Source organism: Anabrus simplex, chromosome 2 (assembly GCF_040414725.1).
Source record: "Anabrus simplex isolate iqAnaSimp1 chromosome 2, ASM4041472v1, whole genome shotgun sequence".
NCBI classification, from domain to species: Eukaryota; Metazoa; Arthropoda; class Insecta; order Orthoptera; family Tettigoniidae; genus Anabrus; species Anabrus simplex.
The window spans coordinates 332,050,078-332,075,133 of NC_090266.1; the positions used below are offsets into that span (position 1 = coordinate 332,050,078).

General features: G+C 38.6%; 1 protein-coding gene across 11 annotated transcripts in view; it reads left to right on the forward strand.

The window, feature by feature from the left end:
- Nucleotides 1-25,056, forward strand: part of LOC136864113 (uncharacterized) — a 929,406-nt gene that overhangs the window by 2,800 nt on the left and 901,550 nt on the right. For all 11 annotated transcript variants that reach the window (XR_010859273.2, XR_010859274.2, XM_067140697.2 and 8 more), the window contains exon 2: nucleotides 18,832-18,977. Coding sequence is in view for 9 of the 11 variants with exons in the window: in XM_067140697.2 (XP_066996798.2) it covers nucleotides 18,832-18,977 (146 nt within the window). In the remaining 2 variants the exon portion in view is untranslated. The remainder of the gene's footprint in view (nucleotides 1-18,831; nucleotides 18,978-25,056) is intronic.

Genomic DNA, 25,056 nt, shown 5'->3' on the forward strand with positions numbered 1-25,056 from the left:
AAGTTTTGAAAGCTGAGCATTATTAGCTGTATTTTTGGCGACATACTAGTACGTGGTGTCTGGAAACTGAAAAATGAACGTTGGTATAAATTAAAACTCATTCAAGATGATTTCCAAATAGGTTTTGATTTGTATCGTGGAGGTTCTTTGCGAAAGCTTGACATGTGGTATGTGTCTCCGACGCTGTAGATACGACAGGTTGGTGTGACCATTGGAACTCAAGAGAAGCATTCATTTTCAAAATCCTGCAATACAATATTGATCAATGTTACGGTATCATGCTTTTATGAACCCTAAGCGTTTTCATAGCGTAATGGTTAAGGCGCTCGCTTCGTAATATGAGGTACAAAGGTTCAAGTCCTCATTATGCCCAATAGGTATTTAATTTTCATAATTAGATGTTTATTCAACTGCATGCCTGTGTTCATACTTTTTTTTGGATAATATATTTCATTGAAATGTTTAATCACAGTATTATATCTATTAGGAAAATGCGTTGTGTGTGTGCTACTTACGGAAAATGTTATGATTAATTCCAGTCATCATTGATCCGCATTTAGGACTGTCACCCAGGTGGCAGATTCCCTATCAGATGTTTACCTAGTCTTCTCGTAAAAAATTTCAAAGAACTTGGAAATTTGTCGAACATTTCCCTTCATAAACTATTCCATTCTCGAATTCCTCTTCCTGCAAATTGATATGTACTCCAAATTGTTCTTTATCTTCCAATTTTGTCTTTATAAAGTTAATCATTAGAATGAAAAATATTATCAGTAAATGGAAGCATGTGGAACTAAAGAAGATCGTGGAGATACTTACAAAATGCAGAAGCCTGCAGATAGAATGCTGAAAAGCAATAGGTGCATAACGAAGATGTGGTTATATACGTATATGGAAGTACGTAAAAGAGTCAAGAAAAACGGTAGGGAACGAAAATAAATTTAAATTTAAAAAAGACAAAGAGAACCTGCGTACCTTCTATTTTGGAGTGAGCACCTACTACGGGAATGTTTTCTGAAATTCTGCCTTACATGATGACTTATAACTGGCATAAGAATATGCAAACATTAAAATCTTGAGATTTTAAGCTCAATTAAGTATTGATTTTGGACCTCATAGATTAACCTCACAAAAACTTGACAAAAATCACTATCCATAATTCTACTGACTCCGCTTATTAAGGCTTTTTGATGATAATAGGCAGATTCAAGCACAGGAAAATAAGACAATCATAATGAGCTTCATACATCTAACAAATAGATATCACCTCACTTGAAAGCAAGAATTCGCCGGAAATCAGTCTAGCCAACCCCGTATATCGGTATCTAGCTCCGGGTAGCTACCTAGCACGTACGCGGATGTGGTAGCACACAAGCCAAAGTACCAGCTGATTTACACCCCTGGGTAGTATACCTCCCGCATAGCTGCTCTCTAGTTTACCAGCCGATGGTTGAACCGGCCCTCTGTTGAGATATGTTTGTGATAGTAGATGAGGACCAAGGAATAAAAGTCAATAATGGTGAGGACATAGGAGATGAAGTATAGTTTTAAGGGGTTGATGTCATTCATTTCAATGAACCTGTAAAGAATGCCTAGGCTATGCATAGCTTGGGATTTTATTGAGTCGATATGAGCAGAGAAGGTTGGTTAACAGTCAGTTATAACACCTAGGTCTCTTCCTGAGAAACAGATTGTAGTGTATTTCCCTGGATGGTATGGACAGTGTTCATTCCATGTTTTAGCAATGAAAAAGATATTTTTTTGTTATTTGTTTTACGTCGCACCGACACAGATAGGTCTTATGATGGCGATAGGACAGGAAAGGCCTAGGAATGGGAAGGAAACGGCAGTGGCCTTAATTAAGGTACAGCCCCAGCATTTGCCTGGTGTGAAAAAGGGAAACCACGGAAAACCATCTTCGGGGCTGCCGACATTGGGGTTCGAACCCACTATATCCCGGATGCGAGCTCACAGCTGTGCGCCCCTAACCGCATGGCCAACTCGCCTGGTAAAAGATATTTTGTTACACTTCTTAACATTGGGAGAAAGATTCCATTTCTTAAACCAGTCACTACACAAGTTAAGAACTCTGTGTAATTCATGACAATCATCAGCCATAGTCTCTTGCCTTGGGATTTTCAGGCCATTGGCGTATAGGAGGAGGAAACGCTGACTGTTTTGAGCGCAAATAATTATTTTATTGATATAGAGAGCAAAGAGTAGGGGTCCAAGATTAAATACTATTTCAATGCAATTTCCGGTTGACCTGTATACAAAGGAGTATTGCCTCTGTTTATCACACTTTATCAGTGGACGGTGTTAGCAGTGTGAAAATCATCGTATGTGAGAACTGACATTGAAATTTATATCAATCAATATTCATATAATTTGCTTTATGTTCAAATTTTATGTAATGCGATTAAATGAACATTATGTTGAGAATCCAGGGCTATTTGTAGCTATGAAACAATGTATTAGAGAGGTTAAGAATACAACATGGCATGGTGACGTAATGGCATGCCACACAAGGTTGCCATCTTAGGTCAGGTTAGCGACAAGACCATTGGCTAGTGACGAGAATGTGACAGAATATGAGAAATGTCTGGCTAGTGACAAGACTATTGCACTGTGGCTGAGAATGCGATTCTAGCAGGATTAAATTACTTAGCATGAAATACAGTTTGAATATGCACTATGATGATCTACGAGGGCGGTATTATTTTTTTCAACCTCTGGAGGGTTATAAATGAAAGACAAGTGTACGTAAATTATTTTATTACCAAATGTTAAGTAAAAATGTTGTTACTTTTCAACATAATCACCATGAAGGTTGAGGCATTTGTCATACCTGTGGACAAGCTTTTCGATCCCCTCTGCACAGTATGTTGCCGCCAATGAGTTCAGATAGGCTCGAATGTTGGTTTGAAGATCTTCATCCTCCTGGAACCTCTGCCCTCCCAGCCACTTTTTCGGTCCCGGGAAGGGGTGGAAGTCACTCGGCGCTAAATCGGGACTGTACGGAGGGTGGTCAAAAACGTCCCACCAAAATTCCTCCTGCAGAAGTTGTTGGGTGACACGAGCACTGTGAGGGCATGCGTTGTCATGAATGAAGAGGGTTCCAGATGTCAGCATGCCTCGTCATTTGTTCTGTATGGCCCTCCGCAGTCGTAAAGCCTGGCAATAAATAGCTGCATTGATCATAGACCCCCGTTCCATGAACTCAACAAGAAACACAACTTTTTGGTCCCAAAAGACTGTAGCCATCATCTTCCTGTCATTGAAGGTTTGCTTAAACTTCTTCGGTTTGTTTGGTGAGTGCGTGTGCATCCATTGACGTGATTGTTGTTTTGTTTCGGTGGTGATGTACGAAACCCAAGTCTCATCGCCAGTCACAATTTTCTTCAACAAATCGCCACCTTCAGCCTCATAACAGGTAAGAAACATAAACGCTGCTGCCATCTGGCGACTTTTGTGGTCATCAGACAACATCTTCGGAACCCATCGGGCGCACAATTTCCTGTAGCGCTGGTGTTCTGTTAGGATCTTGTAAACAGATGACCTTGAAACTGCAGGAAATTTCTCACACAACTCGCTTACAGTAAACCTTCGGTTCTTGCGAACCTGTTGGTCAATTTCGCGAACAATGTCATCTGTAGCGACAGACTTGCGTCCTTGCCCCCCCATTCATCGTGAACATCAGTCCGGCCTTCTTTGAATTTCCTGCACCATTCACGCACAACACCATCACTTATAACGTTTGGACCGTATACTCGACTCATTCGTCGATGAATGTCAGCTGCACTATTCCCTTCTACTTGAAGGAAACGTATCACACTACACCCCTCACATTTGGCGGGACCATCAGTAGTAGCGGCCATGTTTCCGTGGCAATATCTCGGCTCACACTGGTGTGAGGAAGTTGGCTGTGACCACAGGTAGAGGGGAGGACTTGTGCAGTCACCTTCCATGCACGAACAGTTCCCACAGCTTGTGTGGCTCTTTACCTGCGCGATTGGAGGTTGAAAAAAAAACAACACGCCTTCGTAATATTGTATGGTGTGATTAAATAAGACAAATTAACATTAAAATCACTCATAGAAAGAGAAAGGAAAGCAACCAATTCCCCTGAGCACAGTGGTCAGCCATAAAACGAAAGTTACATTTTTGAAGCAACCAAACTTACCTATTGGAATTGTGGTAGACATCTGTGACACTAGTCATTTGTAAGATGATAAACTTACTCATCCTGACCTGGTCATGTTGTTCATCATCATTGTCGTCACATTCGTCATAACTGTGCACGTCACGTTCCTGCTCAGATGCGGCATCTAGGTTCCTTCAGCAAACAACGGACGTCCAGTGGTAATGATTCCTTCTTCTTGCTCTTTGATACTGCAATTAGCTGAAAAATTCGAGGGTCAGAACTTACTAGTAAGAGATTTAAAATATTCTGTATGGTAGACTTTCGCAAGAACTTTCTTTCATGGCTTTCACTGTACTTTCGTAAGTGCTTCTATCTTGCTTCTAGAGCTTTTTCTGATAGCATTCCATTCGGCAAGATAGTGGCTTGTATTACTCTTGCTCCATGAATTAGAATTTTGTGGATAGAAGGAGGCATGTAAAACCATAAATTATGGGCTTTTGCTCTGCAAACATTGCTTTTTCTTCAGCTCTCCTTGCCTACCATTTTCAAGTATCAGTCCTATATGCAGTGTGTAAAATGCACTCAAAATAATTGGATCCAGCCATGCGCATGCAAAGAAGAAAGTCCAAAGTTCATAATGTCGGTCGTCACCATAAGACCTATCTGTGGCGGTGCGACGTAAAACAAATTGTAAAACAAAAATCTGTTATATAATAATAATATATGTTATATTCTACTTTAGATCTGGTGCCCCTGTCCTCCCATGTGTAGCGGTGAATAGCCATATTCTTGAAGAATGTATTCGTAGCTGCTAAACCCGTACTAGCACTGAAGTCTAGCAAATGCTTCCCATTCCTATTAGCTTCCGTATTTTCCCCGCATTTACCAATCACCCTGTTGTATCACTCAGTTCTATTTCAAACTCCCGCACTGAAATCACCCGTTAGCACTATCCTATCCTTGCTGTTGACCCTGGCTACGATGTCATAAAACTTGTCAACGTCATCCTCATCTGCATGCTCGCATGGTGAATACACTGAGACAGTCTCATCCTAATTCCTCCAGCTGCCAAATCTACCCACATCGTTCATTTTACGTGCCTAATAGAAACTATGTTGCGTGCAATAGTATTCCTGATGAACAGCCCTACCCCACACTCTGCCCTTCCCTATTTAACACCCATCAAGAACACTTTATAATCTCCTATCTCTTCCTTGTTATCTCCTCTGATCCGAATATCATTAACTCCTAACACATCCAAACGCATCCTGTTTGCTGGGTTAGCCAGTGCTACTTTCTTTCCTCCATAAGCCCCATTAATATTAATATTAATAGCTCCCCATCAAATTACATTTTGTTTGCCGAGGGTTTTGCTAGGAGTCCCTCATTGTCAAATGGGAGTGGGACTTCATTACTCCCTTGGGTCTGTGGCTTGCTTAAAATGTTTTGAGAGTGTTTGGTGAAAATTCTGTGAAGCAGGATGCTACCCTACTTACACATAGTCTGGTGAGGATCTCTCCTCTGATGGGTTGATTGTATAGTCCTAGCCTCCAGAGCACAAGGAGGACCATGACTCAGAATACCAGTATGTCCAAGATGCCCACTCCCTTTCCATAGTAACTTGTATCCCAACACTCTCAACCACTTTATAGGCCGCTCAGCCATTGCCTATGGTTCACGAACTAGGACGTGAGTGCAGTAACCCACACCACAAACCATACCTGTTTGATTGTCAAGTTGTTATATAAATAATAAAAATACTTAACATAAATGTATAATGAAACAGGCCTGATGGTCAAAGTACATGGTAATGCAGGAAAGGCCTTCCAGGTCAGGTTGTCCACTTTATTTTATCCACAACCATAGGGTCTATCTTCATTTGATGAACAGGCATTTGGCTACATTTCTTGGTCTATAGAAACTTGGTTCATTTTTAATAATGTCCATGAACATATTAGGTCCACATGTGAAGAGTGGAAACATGAAAGATTCCAAGTGCCATTAGTAAACTTGCAAAAAAATTGATTATGGAGTAAGGGTTCACATTATCATGTCTGTTAATAGCTAGATGTTCCAGGACATTCAAGCTCTCTTCTTTCATTGTCCAGTGCAAGTAAGTTTTCAGTCAATGCAGACAGCTAAAACTTTGCACAAAATTGCAAGTTGTTATGGGAAGGACACCTAATATTTGAAGCGGTGTTCGAATGTTTGGGAATAAACTCTCTGAGCACTTCTCTAATGCTTCAACTGCGTTCTTCGACCTGTCACTGCTTGTCTTTCTTTTCCCACTTTCTTCAGTTTCTCAAATTCATCCTTTACAACAATTTCTGAACTTGAGAGATCACTACTATATGAATAAACAGTTGACTGTGTATCAGAGAATTTTTTGTACGCCTTGTTAGGTTTCGAACTGTCTGTTATAAGCTCAAATTTGATGCTGTCGAGGATATTTTACTCTTCAACTTACATGTTTCAGTTTTAAATTGTAATTTATTGGCTATGTCATGAAATAGAACATTCATACTTATGATATCTGGTATAGAATTATATATTTGTTACTGTAAATAGAATTAACCATATTTGAAGGAAGCTTGCAAGTTCCTTACTTTATTTTCCGAAAGTGCCATGTACCGTACCAACATGTTTTGAAGTCTTTCTAGGTATCAACTAACTTAAAAGAAGAACACTAAATGGAATGGATTCAGGAGGCCAAATGGACTGTATTGCGATTGACCTATCTAAGGCATTTGATAGGATAGATCATGGAAGACTACTGGCAAAAATGAGGGCTATTGGATTAGAAAAATGAGTGACTGAATGGGTGGCTGTATTTCTAGAAAATAGTAGAACTCAGAGAATTAGAGTAGGCGAAACTTTATCTGACCCTGTAATAATTAAGAGGGGAATTCCTCAAGGCAGTATTATTGGACCTTTATGTTTTCTTATATATATCAATGATATCTGCAAAGAAGGGGAATCAGAGATAAGGCTGTTTGCAGATGTTATTTTGTACAGAGTAATAAATAAGTTACAAGATTGTGAGTGACTATAGGGTGACCTCGATAATGTTGTGAGATGGACGGTGGGCAATGGTATGATGATAAACGGGGTTAAAAGTCAGGTTGTGAGTTTCACAAATAGGAAAAGTCCTCTCAGTTTCAATTACTGTGTTGATGGGGGTGAAAGTTCCTTTTGGGTATCATTGTAAGTACCTAGGTGTTAATATAAGAAAAGACCTTCATTGGGGTAATCACATAAATATGATTGTTAATAAAGGGTACAGATCTCAGCACATGGTTATGAGGGTATTTAGGGATTGTAGTAAGGATGTAAAGGAGAGGACATGTAAGTCTCTGGTAAGACCCCAACTAGAGTATGGTTCCAGTGTATGGGACCCTCACCAGGATTACTTGATTAAAGAACTGGAAAAAATCCAAAGAAAAGCAGCTCAATTTGTTCTGGGTGATTTCCAACAAAAGAGTAGCTTTACAAAAATGTTGCAAAGTTTGGACTGGGAAGACTTGGGAGAAAGGAGATGAGCTGCTCGATTAAGTGGTATGTATGTCTCAAATATTATTACAATATTTATAAGTCCACCTGTTCAATACAATACAATATAATCCACTATTTCATATGGTATTCAACAGGTGGACTTATAAATATTGTAATAATATTTGAGACATACGTCAACTTCAATACGGAACAAAAATGAGAATAGTTACTTGTAACTTGTAAGTGGTATGTTCCGAGCTGTCAGTGGAGAGATGGCGTGGGAGGACATCAGTAGACGAATAAGTTTGAGTGGTGTCTTTAGAAGTAGTAAAGATCACAATATGAAGATAAAGTTGGAATTTATGAGGACAAATTGGGGCAAATATTTGTTTATAGGAAGGGGTGTTAGGGATTGGAGTAACTTACCAAGGGAATGTTCAATAATTTTCCGATTTCTTTGCGATCATTTAAGAAAAGGCTAGGAAAACAACAGATAGGGAATCTGGCACGTGGGCGACTGCCCTAAATGCAGATCAATAGTGATTGATTGATTTTGATTGATGAGAAAAAACAGCAAGATTAAACCATAACAACGTGTTGTTCATTGTTCTCCCAAGAAATGTTCGTCAGGCGGGTGGCAAGAATGAGTAACTGGGCGGGGAATACAATGTAAAAGATGAATAATATAATTTCAACTTATTCCCCTAAGGGCATTACCAATAATACCAGACAGATAAACATTAACTGCAAAATTGACTGTTGTAGTGTAGACATGATACAGGCATTTGGGCTTATGTTGTGTCAAGAAAACAAGGTGAAATTCTTTAAGTTTCGCAGAGACCTTTGCTTCTCATCTTCAGAAGAATATCTCAACATTTCACGAGGAAGACTTCTATTTTAGTGTTATTATCACAAACAAGACATAACTTAGTATTTTGAACTCCAGACAAAGGTGAAACCACAGTCCTCTTAAATAAAAATGACTATATTGAAAAAACAGAAGAATTCTTTTCAGACAAAACCTTCACTGTTGTAAACCCCCCCCCCCCCCATGGCACTACAGCCCTTGAAGGGCCTTGGCCTACCAAGCGACCGCTGCTCAGCCCGAAGGCCTGCAGATTACGAGGTGTCGTGTGGTCAGCACGACGAATCCTCTCGGCCGTTATTCTTGGCTTTCGAGACCGGGGCCGCTATCTCACCGTCAGATAGCTCCTCAATTCTAATCACGTAGGCTGAGTGAACCTCGAACCAGCCCTCAGGTCCAGGTAAAAATCCCTGACCTGGCCGGGAATCGAACCCGGGGCCTCCGGGTAAGAGGCAGGCACGCTACCCCTACACCGCGGGGCCGGCTCCTGTTGTAAACCAGGACCCCATAAATAAGATTCAACGGAATCTAAAAATTATCCTTAAGAACTCTACTTTTTTATTTAATGAACAAGAACACCAAAAAATGATAAATATGAATCCAAAGTTACCAACAGCTAGGGCATTGCCCAAATTACATAAACCCAACGTACCCATACGTCCTATAATAAACAGTAGAAATAGTCCCACGTATAAAACATCCAAATTTATACACTATTTCCTCAAAAGACATTACAAATTTAATAACGAATCGACAATCAAAAAAAAAAATTCAATAGAATTTTGTAATAAACTAGGAAAATTCAATTTACAACCACAACATAAAATGGTTTCATTCGACGTAACCAACATGTATCCAAATATACCGGTTAAAGAAACCATCAATATCATCAAACACAATCTCCTTACATACAGTAAATTAAGTAGATGTGAAATAGATGAATTCGTAAACCTACTGAAATTTGTATTAAACAATAATTACTTCACATTTAATAAAAAGATTTACCATCAAACATGCCTAGCAATGGGAGACCCCACGTCGGGCATACTGGCAGACATATATATGGATCATTTGGAGCAAAACAAAATAAACACAAAAATAAATGGACTTTGCCTTTGGATCAGGTATAGCCAAAAAAAATGATAGTGAAAAAATCCTAAATTTCTTAAATAATATTGACCCAAATATAAAATTCACGAAAGAAGATGAAACTAACAACTCATTAAACTTCCTGGATATTAATGTAACGCGAATAAGAGATAGATTTGAATTTCAAATATTAAGAAAACCATCATATGCTCCTCTAACGATAAAAAATGATTCTCTTCACCCAAAATCACATACAGGCAGCTTTTTACAGTTTAGTTTATAGAGCTTTCAGTGAGTAACTTTAAAAAGGAACTCAATTTTATAAAAGATCTGGCCTCAATTAATGGATATAAAATAAATATAGTCAATCGGATCATCAATAAAGTAAAACAAAAGTTAGTAACTAATCTTACTCCCGAAAAAACTAAGCAGTCCAAATTCGCAACATTTACATTCACCAATCCAGCCATTTTTCAAATAACTAATCCTATCAAAAAACGAGATGTGAATATAGCATTCAAAATACAAACAGAAACATTTTTTTCAACCACAATGGTATAAATTCTAACAATAACCCTTATCTAAGTTCTGGCATCTATAGATTAACATGTGTAGAATGTAAATGTCGTAACTGGCCGTAACATTCTCACAAGATACTTAGAACACGTTAATGCTACAAAGCACAACAAACATTCTGCGATGAGTGCTCACATGAGAGAGTCAGGCCACCAATTTACAACCATAGAGAAAGACCTAAAAATTATAAAGAAGATAGAAAAAGGTAAACTAATGACAGAATTAGAAAATATTTATATCCACTTAGACCAGTATTTCAATAAGGAAAAAAATTTAAATGACTAAATTGAAATAAGAAATCCATTACACGAACAATTACCGAAACTATTAAAGACACTTAATCTAGAAAAAAGTAATTTTGCCAAAGTTTTCATTCCCAAAACAACTAATAATCATCCAAGATTAAAGAACTCAACCCCTCCCTGTGCTCCTACTAGACATTCCCCTTCCAAAACCACACCCACAAACATTTCTCCTCCTACCCCTACTCCCTCCCCTCAACCCCCAACCACCTCACTCTTACAACACAAGGAGTAGACACAGAACAGACAGTCACCACATAACCTCGGACAACACCAAACCGACAAACAGCAATTGGAGGGGTAAGTGAAGTTTCTAGAAGCACACTCTTAACTAGCAACACAAATTCCGATTACTTACAAGATTCCTTTTCTTGTTACAGACATTCAACAAGATAAACCAAGCAGCAGCTTTTAAATACGAACGTTGATTTACGTCCCTTTCAATCATCCTTATCAAATCCATTAGTTCAATGAACGGTCATTGACATCTATCAGAACATATCTTTTCAACAGCATTCGCCGAGGTCATGTGACAACAAGCATTTAAATTTCTTGAAGACCAACATTTATCCTGTTACAAGTTCAATCATCAAATTGACAATAAATTTGAATCTTTATAGACTCTTATCCACAAGGGATAAATAACTTTTTTACCAGATCTCATTGCCAAGAAAATCCTCAAATTTAGCTCCTAAGATTGATTTTTACGTCCTTCTAAGATTTTGGACGTGATATATTTTTATTTTATTTAATATTTTAGTACTCTCTCTTCCATAATTTTAATGTATCTTCCTATTAAGCACATGTAATTAAGCCATGTATACAAAGATTTTATATTTTATGATATTCTAATAGAGTAAGTTTTAAGTTTGTCAAAAATGTTCTAATAGTTCTTAAGTCATTATTTACGTAAATAACAATTATTCGAGATTCAGATTTGGCTGATGATGCTCTATAAGGGAGCGAAACATGTCCCATATATAACTTTTTAACTAATGAAGTTATTTTAAATGTGACAACATTATAATGTATTGAACAGGTGGATTCATAATAAAACTTTATTATTGTATATCAACGTGTAAGTTTCCGCTTCATCATGTTCCATGTCTGTTCAATTGGCAAAAGATGTGGTGATCTTGCTGGCCAGAGCAGTTGTTGTAAAGCACGTTGCGTCACATTAGCTGTATGTGGACGTGGATTGTCCTGCTGAAAAAACACATTACCTTCCTGTTGAAGAAATGGCAGTATCACAGGGACAACAACCTGTACACTGTAACGGTCACTGGTTACGTTACCCTGCAGAAACACCAACTGTGACTGCGAGTTGTAACTGATGGCCCACCACACCATGAAACCTGGGGTGGGACCTGTGTGTCATGGGCGAATGCACTCTGGAATAGGCCGCTCACATACACGCGTATGTCCATCACTTGCATGCAGACGGAATCTACTCTCGTCGGTGAAGACAACGGAGTGCCGTACCCCTCTCTATTCTACTCCACGACACCAGAGTAGCTGTGCTTGACGGTGTCGTGATGTCATTGGTAGCCTGGCTAGAGGCACATGTGATCGTAATCCTGCTGGAAGCAGACTGTTCCCAATGGTCCCTGGTGACACAGCAGGTGCAACATGTGACCGCCACATTCGCCACCGCTGCTCACACAGTGCGTTGATCTTGACCTGCGTCTGTACTACGCGGACGTCCGGAGCCTGTTCTGCGGGTGTGGGAATGTTCCACAGATCACTGCTGAAAGCAGCCGCACCCAAACGATACATTGTGCCCAACATGTGCAGCAATTCATCGATACATCCATCCAGCTACCCGCAGGCCCACAATGCGATCCCTTTCAAATGGCTGTAGTTGTTCAACAGGACCATGTGCTCATGGCTGAGACTTGGTTTTACCCTGGAATGAATGTTGCAAACACTGTTCACCTCTAGCGTCAGCAAAATTACTGCCTGCAGAGTCGAAACAGAGTGCTTCCTGAGCGCCATCTGATTGCCGATGTCCGTGACAAGTGAACCACTAACACAACAACCCCTTGGTATGCACAACCTGGTGCCACTGAACACAGTCCTTGAGGATGTTAAATTTTTTCTTTTTTTTTCCGGCAGTGTATTTACTATGTGTCAGACCAATGTTTGGCGGTGTTTGTGGCATTGGCACTGGATATGCCAAATCAAGAGATGAATTATTGTATGCTAGCAGATGATCAGTTGCCGTGTCGTCTTATGTTAACAAAAGACCATTTCTTCAGGTAATCAATATGCATCAATATAAAAATATGATAACTGTGGTATATTTTAGCTTTTTTCTATTGGTTTTATGTAGCATCGACTCAGACAGGTCTTACAGCATGGTGGTATAGGGCAGAGCTAGAATTTGGAAAGAAGCAATCATGACCTTAATTGGCATTTGCTTGGTGTGAAATTCAGAAAACCAGGAACTGTCTTCAGGGCTCGCAATAGTGGGTTTTGAGGCCACCATCTCCCAATTACAAACTATCAGCTACACAGCCCAAAGTGGGCCAACTCATTTGATGTTTTTTTTTTTCTTTTCTTTCTTTATGTAGATGAGAGCATGATAGTAGAGAGGATATGGTGCGATTGGAGGTTATAAATGAATCTGATACAAGAGTTGAGTGGTCATTGAAGTTTGTCCTTTGCCTCAGCAGTGATAGTCACAATAGTTCAAGATTGGAAGTGCCAGTGACTGTTCAAGTCCAGTCTTCACATCAATAGGGAAGAACTTTCCTACATTTTTTAAAGGTTGCAAATGTATTTTTACAGAAACTTGTCATATGGTCAGATCGATCAAGTTTGTCATAATCACACCTAGGTTTCTTACCACATTACTGTGGGGAATGTAACTGCAGTTTTGCATTATAATGAGAACAACTGAGTTACATTTGGGACCCTATAAAAATGATCTGCTTTTTTGAGGGGCTTATGAGAAAAAGAAAAAATTGTCATATCTTGGAGAAGGGAATGCTGTTCAGCTTATCTAATTATATCTTGCATTTTAACTGAGCATATGACTGTCATGTTTAAAATTATCAACACCAGTTACAAACACCTTATCCTCTCTTAAACCTTCTTCCTTTTCCCCTCATCTCCAAATGTCTAACAGATCTTGTTACATACCGTTACACAACTCGTATAACTCCACATTCTTTCTTCCACAAGTTCCATTGATATTCATAGTGCCCTATCGAATTCTAGTTCATTTACCAAGTTGTTTCCAAGGACTCCTGACATGTGATGGCTGTTGTTCTTAAAATAATGCCACAGCAGTTTGTCTTTCATGTTCTCTAGGTATCCTTTGGCATCTTCCATTCATGACACAGCCTTCATTCCAGTTGTGGCTATCATAAGTTTCTTGTTAAATTCCTAGAGGCAGCACTGTCAGCATGGTCAGAATTTTCTTTGTTACCCTGATGTATCTAAATCATTAGTTTACATACATTTATTTGTACAGAAAGGCTGTCTATAATCGACTGACTTTGCTTTTTCATTACTACACATTTGATGCTGATTTTTTATTGATTTGACTTGGAGGGTGGAAATAGGCACTTAAAAATAAAAATCTTACAATTGCAAGTTATTTTAAATTTGATACAGGATGTTATGTTTATCTGTTTAGCTGAACATTTGGTGTAATAATGATGAACTTGAACTGATTAATATCGAAGGTATATTATCGGGCAAACAGTCTGGTTAATAAAGAGCATGGGAGTGTTTGTATTTCTGCTAGGCCCGGAATTGATTGCAAACAAGGGAAGGATCTTGAAGTGGGTAATTCTGCATTAGAATTTGAACTAACTTGTGTAGAATTTAAGCTTCCTTGTGGTAAAAAAAAAAAAGTAATTCTGCTAAGCTTGTATCGTTCAGTGGATGCTGATGTTGAGGCTTCCTTAAGAAAATTAGATGAAGTTCTTAATATAATTTTCAGTAGGAATAGCAGCACAGACTTCACTGAAGAAAACCTTCTGCCAACATTACAACTGTTGCATATTCTTCAAAGCTGTAATTTAAAACATTAAATTTTTACACCTACTCGGGTAACTGCGAACTCGGCTACAATGATAGCCAACATCTGTATTAATTTCCATTGCAAGTGATTTAAGAAAGGGAGTCCTCATGCTCACTGCCTCAGTCATCCCATATTAGGCATCATCTAACATTGGACCCTGGGCAATACCTTCTATGACCAGATGGGCATTGCCTTGGCTGCTTGGTTCGGCTACAGAGGTCCTTGATTGGAGTGGGTGGCATTCGGGGAGGATGATTTCGGGCGTGGCTTTGAAACGTCTTCAGCCTGCCCGCCACTGAAGTCTTTAACTTTCGATTTCCTCAGGGGGACAACCCCCCCGGGAACAGATGCAGCATGTTAGTAAGGGATTCAGCTTCCCTAGGTTCTTGGTTGCTACCAGAACCGATGGGCATGATTTTAAATCGATCGGTTTTAGTAGACACTTTGAAGGTGGTTACGGTGAACTTGAGGTTCTCAAGAAAATGCGCAACTGTAGTTTGCCTTTAAAGACTCCCACAGCAGTTCAAGCCAATCAGTTGCTTAAGTGCGACCACTAAAGGCGAAATCCCCACCAAAAAGAACTGTGGCGTGATACACATCCGACGCATTACACATAAAGTTGCCATGGGTGCATTCATTGTTTCTTTTAAGTTATCAGAAAAACTGCTAAAAATTACCACCTTATATTAAATCCAAATGCACTTGAAAAGACAGTGACTACAACGTTTTTAGGTGTCCATGTAGATGAAAAATTTAGATGGGATTGTTACATTTAAAAAAAAAAAAGGAAATCTCTGAGTTCTGTTTGCTTTGCTTTAAGGATTCTATCTAATAGGTGTAGTGAAGGATATGTTAGAATAGCAAATTTTGGATATGACCATTCAGTCATCTCTTATACTATTGGTCTCTGGGGTTGTTGCAAATGCAGACATATTTCGAATACAGAAATGGTCAGTCAGAATGATATCAAGACATAACACGTTAGATCATTGCAGACCATTATTTAACCTGGCCTGGCGTCACGTTCGCGCTCGCAATTTGGCCGTCCATAACTTATCATCATTTTCATTACTTTTTCTCTACTTCATCCACAACTTTTCAGAATAATTAGGACTGTAACTCTGACAAATCTTCACAAGCTCATTTTTGTCCAAAATCTTTGTTAAATAATTCACAAAAATATTGATTACAGTCTGTAAATCACAGAAAGCCTAAAAATAGATTTTCTTCTTATCTTATGGTAGCTGATATTGTAACACATAGGCCTATTTAGTTTATTTTATCATCTTCAAAATTTCACTCAAAAATGAAATGGAGATTTATATGATATAAAATAATAAAACAAATAAGGCTGGTTAGAACAAAAGTAGAAAAAAATAGCTCACAAAAAGGGAACTTTTGTGAAAAAAGGACACTTTGGAGGGAAGGTACAAATTAAATAACAAAAATCGTTCTTTAGAGATCTTTTACGCCATTCAGTCTGCATGCATATCACTGTCTTTGCCTTGAGTTTGTTGACATGTATGTAACAGAAACACTTGAATGCTGTTTGCATTCATTTTCCCTACATTCCATTGGGATTCTATTGTTCTTCCTTTCTCCACAGATGTAGCATATACTTCCTCTGATTGGGCTGTTGCTAGGACTGGCTGATAAGCTGAACTGCTGTTTGCTTGCTCTTCCTTATATGTTTCCAAGAACATAGTCAAATCTCTTGGAAGATGTATCAGTTGACCTCGTTATTTCAAGTTTTCATTCATTAAATCCAATGCCAATTGGTTTGTGTACATTCTCCTCCTGATATCCTTGACGTGAGCAGTGTTGCATTGGAATATCCTAAATGAATTTATTCCTGCCCAGACAACTAATTGGAAGAATATAGTCAGGGGCCACCTTTGTGGTCTCCTTGAGGTACTAATTCTTGAACACATGAGGATGACCATATTGACCCTACCCTTCGTAGAAATATAATCTATGACTTGTATCAGTTTCTTGGTAACATCATCAACTATGTCAGTATTGTGCAGGGTTGACGGTACTACAACAGCTTTCTTCTTTTTGGTAATCAGTGATAGCCAAGTTTTGTCGTCTTGGCATCCGAACATCTAACTCCCTGCCACAACATTCTTCTTTACGGTCACAATTTTGGAGGGGGGTTTCCTTCTTATTTTTTTCTCAGAGTCCCCCAACAGTGTAATACGCTTCCTGAGTAAGTATTCAGCCAATGGATAACTTATGAAATAATTGTCTGTTGTAACATTTCAATCAGTTCCTTTTATACTCTCAACCAAGCGCACCACAACGTCATACAGTTTGTGAGAGCAAATTTGGCTCTAGTTTTTGTTTTCTGCAATATACTTCCAAATCGTAAATATAAAAGATACAAGCATCGCACAATGCATAGATTTTCACCCCATATTTAGCAGGTTTGTGGGCCATGTACTGGATGAAAGAGCAGCGTCCTCTAAAGGCAACTAGCATTTCATCATTTGTTGTGTACTCTCCCAAACTGAATGATCTCTGGCTGCTGTTGATATCTGCATAATTTTCTCTTTTCATACCAATGAGAAACAAAGCACCAAATAAAGATAAAATTTCTGCCTTTGTTGTCGGCCTATAGTCTTTTGCTCGGACCTCACCTCCTGAAATGACTTCTCATTCCAACATTCTCATTTGAATAAATATGTTTGTATACTTTACAGTATTTTCAACCATTTCAGGTGTGATTATTTGCGAAAAACATTCCACTGGAGTTGTACAGTGACGAGCTTGCCCCCTAGGGCCAGGAAGAATTTTTATTATATTTTTGGACCTAATTTTCGAAAACACTGTAACTGGTTTGCTTGCCCAAATTGTCTCTTCATCCTTACCTATGTAGAAACTCAAATCGGTCAATCCCTCTTCTTCGCCACATTCCAGGTCAATATCTGTATCACTCTCGAAATTTTCCACTTTAATTTCTTCTTGATCGAAGTCCGGATCGTCTGAATCGGCACCTTCCATGCATTCATCGTGTGAATCAAGAACTACTCATTCCTTTTCTTTGCTCTGCAGTTCCTCCAGAATTCAAGGAATGACTTCAGGATCGCTGTATCGTTGAGTCCTGAACAAAGGAGGAGTTAACATGAAATATTTTTTATGGCACACGAGTGTACAGAAAGATGAATGTAGCTCAGAAGTACTAGCAGAAATAGGTATATATTTACTTATGTCTTCTGTTGAGAGATGAAGCAATAATTATCGCTTCCGCTCGCATGACGGCAGCCTGGCCATCATTGTCACCATGTGAACTAAACTGAGATTGCAGGGAGGAATGAATTGATGGACAGGCAGAAATCTAATGTCAGCTAGTGGCAAAAAGACTAAGGAATACCTTGACATCCCGGGCCTCTCTCAGCTCTCTAGCGGGACATGTGCGACATAATGAAAAAATACAGCCAACCTATATCCCACTGTAATCCCACTTCAGTACGAAACCCAATGAAATTTATAACTATAAACAGCCAATCTGCCGTCCGCGCAAGCGGATGAAGGTTATGAGACTATGGATACTTGCTGCACCAAGCGAATACATCATGCAGAGCATTCTAAGTGTGAAACAAAATTTTTATTGCTTCAGAAAGAACTGTGACAAACACAATTACCAGATGTGAACAAGGAATAATATCTTTATCGACCACAAGAGTAAAACAGTTGCCTTGAGACATGCAGACTCAGTTGGAATCGGATTATATAATAAGCTTCCAAATAAGGTAAAGGATATTAGTCTCTTCAGTTGTCACCCATTGAGGAACTGTTTCTGTAGTACTAAAGAATACATGAAGAAATGTTGGTAATGATGCTGTTATTATCTTGTAAACCTTAATATGTTGTAAATTGCTTTAAAAAATGTCTTGATGTCTCACTATTTATGTACTTGTTAATACCTCCTTTATAAATTTCTATTTTATCTCCTGTAAATACTGATAATTGTGCTATTATTAAATTTTAAACATTCTGAAAAACTTGTAGGCCTAAATAGATTTAGAAAGGGCAGTAGTGTCTCATTGGTTCTGTTCTTACTGCTAATACCTCCTTCATAGATGTTTATTTCAATAATTCGTATTATTCATTATTATTATTATTAATTAATATGTGCTCTTCTAATGTCAACATATTTGTTTATTTAGAAAGTGTTCATCATTATGCATAGATTATTGTTAATTTTAAGAAATCACTGGACAATTCGTACGCTATTTGCATATTTTATAATATGTAATTGTGCAGGTCTATGGAAGCTGAATAAATGTTGTATGACAGTAAAATGAAAACTTTTCTCTGTTGGTTTTAGGCAATCCCAGTATGGAAGATAATAAAACCTCTCGAGGTGCACCTAAGATCATGGTCTTCAGGCCATCTTATGATGAATTTAAAAATTTCACAGAATATATTTCTTACATGGAGTCTGTGGGTGCTCATAAGGCGGGATTGGCAAAGGTGAGTGTTAACACTTTCATTTTCATTTCTCCATTTGATCCCATTATTTGCTTTTTTCTGAAACTAAGTTTGATTGGAACATAAACTTTGAAGAATGGCCTTTTCTTTTTATTGTGTAAGCCAGTGGTTCAGACTTTTTCAGCTGGTGATCCTCTTTTTATAAAGATTTGAATTGAGAGAACCCTTTCTAATATTCACAAACTTTTTCTTAATTTGATGGATGGTTTAGGAGATAGTATTGTCCCCGTGACGAGGTCAGTGGCTCCGAGCTCAATAGCTGCAGACGCTTAAGTGCAGCCAGTATCCAGTAATTGGGAGAGTGGGTTCGAGCCCCACTGTCGGCAGCTCTGAAGATGGTTTTCCGTGGTTTTCCATTTTCACACCAGGCAAATGCCGGGGCTGTACCTTAATTAAGGCCACGGCCGCTTCCTTCCATCCACTTCCTAGGCCTTTCCTATTCTATCGTCGCCATAAGACATAGCCTATGTGTCGGTGCGACGTAAAGCAAATAGCAACAAAAAAAAAAAAAAAAGAGGTCAGTGGCTAGCAACGAGACACCCCAGGGGTCCTCGGTAAGGATTGACCGTAAGGTTAAATTAACGTGAATCTTGGGGAAGAATAAAGGATTTGGCGAATAAAAGGGCGTAATAAATTTCAACATATCCACATACAAAGGGCACTAGGATAGTTTTGCAATATGCAAACACGGTTGGCTGAACACCCCTGTTATGGTGAGGGATGAAAAGAGGGGTGAAAACCAGTCTAGAAGACAGCATGGCATGACCGTCACACCAGTTGTTACCAAGCAGTGGGATTGAAAGCAAGTTAAGATGTCAGTGTGGTCTGAAGGTGAATATCACGCAATTACCCGCTACAATTTTGCTCGTGGATTAACTGTTGACCAGTGCCTGGAGAAAATGACTCCTGTGTTGGGGAAAGACTGTCCACATCGGACAACAATTTTCCGCTGGTACAAAGAGTTCCAGAGAGGACATTTTGGGGTTGAAGACGATCCTCGTTCTGGGTGACCGTCTGAAACAGTGACTGAGGAAAATGTTGCAGCAAGAGAGGCGGTTGACATATCAGCAGGTAGAAAGACCCTCCTCATCCCTGCAGCAGCTAATCATTCAATTGTACATGACCATCTGCATGTTAGAAAGGTTTGTTCCCTTTGGGTGCCCCATTCACTTTCAGAGGAACAAAGGGCACATCGAGTGAAATGGTGCTGAAAAATGCTAAAACAGTTCGAAAATGGGACTTAGTGTAACGTCAATAGCATCGTTACAGGTGACGAAACTTGGCTTAATTATTACGATGTCCCAACAAAATCTTAGAACAAGGTATGGCTGTTTGAAGATGGGGGTATTCCTGTGACTGTGTGAAAGTCAAGGTCAGTGAAGAAAAGGATGATTGCAGTATTCTTCACTAAACGGGGCATCCTGACTCGGGTTGTGCTAGAAACACAAAAGACAGTTACTGTGAAGTGGTACAGTGAGACTTGTCTGCCTCGGGTCATCCAGGCTCTCGAGCAGCTCCGTCCACTTGGCTCTTGCATCACAACAAAGCTCCAGCACATCGTGCTAATGTAACAATGGATTTTCTTGCCAGATCAGGATTGACTGTGCTTGATCACCCTCTCTACAGTCCTGATCCTGCCCCATGTGACTTCATACTCTACCCAGAAGTGAAGATGGAGCTGAAAGGGCGGCGTTTTGCATCCGATGAGCGTGGAATCAAGAGTGTGAAAATGTAACCGAAGAGAAGTGGCAGAGTTGGTTCAGTGACTGGTTTTGACGTATGGAGAAGTGTATTGAGTGTGGTGGAAATTATTTTGAAAAAGTCTAAAGCGTTCACTCACATTGCAAAACTTTCCTAGTGCCCTTTGTAATTTATTCAAAGTAAGAGATACCATCCTAGCTATGATGATGGAAATGATTGTTACGTAAACATTTAATTAAATCTTGCTCTTGAGGTCACGTAGAAATAACGCAAGCAAAAGGGGTGGTACATATAAAATATAACCTACCCATTCTAACAGAAAAGCATTAACATTCTTTTTGAATTCTATTATATTAATTTAACAATTTGAGGAAGGCTTGTGTGTAGAGGTCAAATACTTGTGTACGGATCTGGAAAAAGATAGAATATTCAAAGTTTAATATTAAATTCAGTTGAAATGAACAGAGAAAATAATTATTGAAGTTAAATCTTGCCACAAAATCTGATTGAAATGCATCGTCAACAATAACAATTCTGACATAAATTTTAACATTTTATTTTATCCTTCATTTTGCTTTTTAGATTTAACTAAAATTAACTTGACATATGAACTGTGTATCTGTTCATAAACAATTACTCAATTAATTAATTAATTCATTCATTAAATTTAATGAAAACTTAAAAAATATCTAGCTCTCTCTAGAAGACTAAGGCCCGGTTTCATCAACACATGTTAAATATATACTAACAAGTAGTTAGTTAATACGGAGTTAGAAATTTAACATCTTGTTAGGTTTCTTGCGTTTCATCAAACTTTTCTTGTGAAATGTTAACTAATCTACTGTTAACTCTCCCAGTATTGCGAACTGGTGCGAATCAAGGAGGCAGTGGTACGAACATGCTGTTTTACAGCGCGCTCCGATGCGCTTTTGTTTGAGCACAGCTGTAAAATATGGCGCGTGAAGTGAAACGTAATCGTAGTTCTAATTTTTCCTCCTTCGAAGAAGAGTTGTTAATTGAATTAGTTAGTAAATATATATATAAGTTATTGAGTGCAAGCGCACAGATGGCTTGACGATAAAAGAAAAGGACGAGGCGGGGGAAAAGTCCGCGAGGTTTTCAATGGGGCAAACAGATACTTTTTTTTAGCGGGTATCCGCTGTCACCTAACAAAATCACTTCGTTAATTGTCCCACTTCAAACTGTGCTCCGATATGGGAGTTATTAAATATTGTATTGTCGTGTGCAGAACCAGACTACCTAGCAAGTATATCCCTGATTTGGAGGTTAGGCTCACTAATCACCTGAACATTAACAGAGAAATATCCCTTTCGATTACGATATATTTCGGCCCAATTGCCTCCAGGTGATTGGATTCTTACATGTGTGCAATCTATTGCACGTAGAACAAACACCAGTAAAACGGCTTATTTCATAGAAGTCGCGGATAATTTACAGACGCTCTTCTACTGAAGGGAATGTTATATACCTCCTTCTCATGGATGCTATGGCTGCAGACACACGACAAACAACTCTGTTAACAGTGGCTTTAGAAATTCCAGCATTGTCTCCGGCCATTATGTGAAAATAACCAGTAGCAAAAACTCGTAATATTATCAGTACCTGCAACATTGGAGAAAGAGGTAAGTTTCTCTTCGTAGGATATTCTAACCTCACTTGAATTTCGTCAACAACCTTAGCAACGACTGTTTTCGATAACCTGTATCTATGAAGAAATGTCGGATCCGTCAAATTTTCAAAGCCATTACGTCGCTGAACTCTTCTTCGATCAGGACTGTTTTGTAAAAGATCTAAATAGAGCAATTCCGCCTCGAAAGCGAGATTCACAGCAGCCATTTTTGAACAGGTTGCTAAATGCTAATGTTAGCCATTTAACATTGGAAAAGGCTGATGTTAACTTTAATACGCAGTTTAACATTTGTTAATGTTAACATTTGTTGATGAAACGCAAATTTTCTTAAATCGTATGTTAAAATGATTTAACACCTTGTTAAGTACTAACATGTGTTGATGAAACCGGGCCTAAATTAAATAAACAACACTGAAACTTCAAGAATAATTGGATAATTCCACAAAATGGGAAATAAATACATAAATCAGACATAGCTGAAAGATATATTTTACCTGTCACAAGCATCGACAGAGTACTAAGTATAAAATTCTGCTTCACAAATATGTCACAGATGGAGATCTTATGGATGAAGAATTTTGGAGAATCAAATCCGGACATCAAAGTCCCATCCCCCCTGGTTTTGTCTGGTGAAAATAAAGTGGGCAAGTAACATGAATGTCCTGAATGTAGGACACTATAGTGAGGGGAATACATTACTCTAAGAAATTATTCACCGAGAGATCTTTGGTGAAAACTTTATACACGCAAAAGATATCATTATACAGTTACATACAGATAAAAAGTTATAATAAAATATCATATGCTATGTAACAGTCAAAGGTTCTGGAAAATTATTCCTCAGTGCCCTGTTATTTACATTTATCAAAGTGTCTCTGATTTAAAAACTCATATTGAAAGTATCTAATGTTACAAATTCCAGGTCAAAAAAAATTCTCAATAATCAATGTTCTAAAAAAAACAGGAGTAAAAGTACTACCTACAGATTTCGAAATTGAAGGATAAAACTAAAACCAATACCCTTATAATATCGAATAACCAATATGGGCAATGCAATAGTACTAATGGACAGAAAGGTCTATGTTAGTAAAACACAAGCATTTTTTTTTTAAGAAGAAAGTTTTAAGATCATTTAGAATGATCCAACCACAAAAATTCAAAAGAATTTACGAGATTTTCTTAACCCATATACACCTAGCTGCCATCTACACGGACATTGTTAGGAATCTGCCATATTTCAAGATGCTGCCTTGGTGTTGCATGTTTTCATTTGAAACAGTACTGTGGGTAATCCACTGCAGATATCTCAGGATCTGTTTTATATTCAGAAATGCCCCACGGTTCATCCCAGTACACTGACTGAACAAAAAGTAGAATTAAAAGTTGAAGCAAGTCGTATAAAATTTTAAATTTTCCATAAAGTAAATATTTAATGAGTTTGAGGAACCTAGCATGAGGCATAACAGTTCTAAAATACAACGTGTCAACACTTAAGGGAAATTCACCTTTTATTTATTCAAAATATTGGCCATCGGCTTCTACACACTTCACCTATCTTTCAGGTAAGTTATGAATACCATGCCAGAAAAACTTCTTGTCTTTTGTGGCAAACCATTCGTTGACCCATTTTCCAACTTCCTCTAAATTACTGAAGTGCTGCTCTGAGAGTGCGTGTCCCATTGATGCGAAGAGGTGATAGATGGCAACAGGCTGGGGGAGTATGGCAGGTGCAGAAGGATGTCCCATCCAAGCGATTTCAAGGTTTCTTGCACTGGTTCTGCTGTGTGAGACGGCACGTTGTCGTGTAACAAGATCATGTCTTCTGGCCCATTCCGGCCGTCTTTCGAGCAATGCGCGATTTAAATTTATCATTTGTCGGCGATAGTGTTGTGCATTAACGGTTTCGCTGGGCTTCAAGAGTTCATAATACACAATTCTGCGCTTGTGGTCTACCAAAGCGCGCACTGTCTTTCACATCGTAATCACCACGTTTAAATTGCCAAAACCATGTCTCACATGTTCTAATCAATGGAGTGTGTTCACCATGTGTTTCTACCAGCAAATTATGATTTTGCACAGCCTTTTTCATTTGATTAAACAAGAAAAGCAATGCATGCCGTAAAATTTCTTTTTCAGGCACAAATGTCGACATGATCACTGAAGGATACAACACAGACGCTAGTGTTTGGCGGACTCAACTTGTGTGTGTTGGTGGGTTAATATCAGACGAACAAACTGACTTGTATCATAAATTCATACTCTGCGTACTGTTCGCTGGCGCTATCTCTCATTGAAAATGGAAGAGACTTACACACACACCTGTTATGTCTTTGCACCAGTAACTGTGAATTGTAGGCTTCCGTACTAAGCCCATTAGAATGCAAACAGCAATATAATCACATATTCCATGCAAGTTAGTAAAAAATCTAGATCAGTACTCGCATACCTGTGAATTTCTTACTTACACTTTCACAGATTTCACTCGTAGGGCACACTTTACTAGTTCCTGAAAAGGTATTAATAACTGGAATATTCTGTTCATGTATCCTGTTCCACTCTGTGCTGTTCATCCTCTTTGCTAACATAGCTTTCACTATTGGATAAATCGTGTGATAATACGTGCACAGGGTCACATGGAACTTCCCCCTCACTATCACTGCTGAAATCAGAACCTGAAACATCAGGCAAACTTTGAATTTCGCTATTACT